The 1,082-nt window shown below is 41.6% G+C and overlaps 1 protein-coding gene across 1 annotated transcript in view; it reads left to right on the top strand.

Moving 5' to 3' along the window:
- Nucleotides 1-613: 613 nt before the first annotated feature.
- LOC106819786 (NAD-dependent protein deacetylase sirtuin-7-like) overlaps nucleotides 614-1,082 on the top strand; it is a 2,071-nt gene continuing 1,602 nt past the window's right edge. The window contains exon 1 of the mRNA XM_014824372.1: nucleotides 614-936. Within this exon, the coding sequence (XP_014679858.1) occupies nucleotides 887-936 (50 nt within the window). The 5' untranslated portion in view covers nucleotides 614-886. The remainder of the gene's footprint in view (nucleotides 937-1,082) is intronic.

Genomic DNA, 1,082 nt, shown 5'->3' with positions numbered 1-1,082 from the left:
CCTAAAAAGCCAGTAAACACCAATTATATAAGTACCTTTTTAAGCTACCTTGGAAAAATGCAGGTTCTTAGACGTGGGTTTTTACTGTATTTCACTCACATACCCAGGGGTGAATAATGACAAACTGTCATTATTACAGAGACTCCCCGACTTACGAACTTTCGATGATACGAACAATTTTCCCTGAAGTCCATTAGTGTATAATGTCAATATTGGTGAATAAAAAGACACAATCGCCCCCCTGATTTTGACTTTCGCCAACTCCTGTGTTCACGTATATGTTTACACTATGTAAACTTCTAGGTTACTCGATGTTCACACGTACATATACGACACTACTGTACAATACTGTATACGTACGTACATATGTTCGACTTACGAACAAATCGACTTACGAACGACCGCTAGGAACCGAACATGTTCGTAAGTCGGGGAGTCTCTGTATAGTTCCATAGATTCCGTTAGTGAAATTACACTTCCAATGTCCCATCGTTCATTGTATGCACGTCTGACATTAACACGAGTGCTCAGCTGAAAGTTCAAGCTTTAAGGAAAACTGAAAAAACAAATTCTCCAAAAACGTTTTATCCATTTACAAAAGTATGTTCACATCGAACAATATAGTAAAATAGGAAGTATAATGCAGCAATTTAACCATAAAAAGTGAACAGAATTACTTACCATTCGTGAAAAACTGGAAATGTTTTTTCCACTTTTACTATTTACGGTGACGTAATCACTTTAACAGGTGCTGCGAAAGTACCAGACACTGTGGGGGTTGGACAGGAAGCCTTCGCAGCGGCCGAAGCTCTATGTCGTTAACCTGCAGTGGACGCCGAAGGATGGCTCGTCAACTTTGAAGATCAACGGCAGGTGTGACGACGTGATGTCACGCGTCATGCGCTCGCTCGGTCTCACCGTGCCGCGCTACGACAGGTGAGATAACGATGTATAATAGGTGAGATAACGACGTATAATAGGTGAGATAACGACGTATGATAGGTGAGGTAACTCTCTCTCTCTCTTTCTCTCTCTCTCTCTCTCTCTCTCTCTCTCTCTCTCTCTCTCTCTCTCTCTCTCTC

The sequence above is a fragment of the Priapulus caudatus genome, unplaced genomic scaffold (assembly GCF_000485595.1).
Source record: "Priapulus caudatus unplaced genomic scaffold, Priapulus_caudatus-5.0.1 Scaffold4458, whole genome shotgun sequence".
Classification (NCBI taxonomy): Eukaryota; Metazoa; Priapulida; class Priapulimorpha; order Priapulimorphida; family Priapulidae; genus Priapulus; species Priapulus caudatus.
The sequence above is the reverse complement of the archived record's forward strand: the minus strand, read 5'-3'. Positions and strand labels throughout refer to the sequence as shown.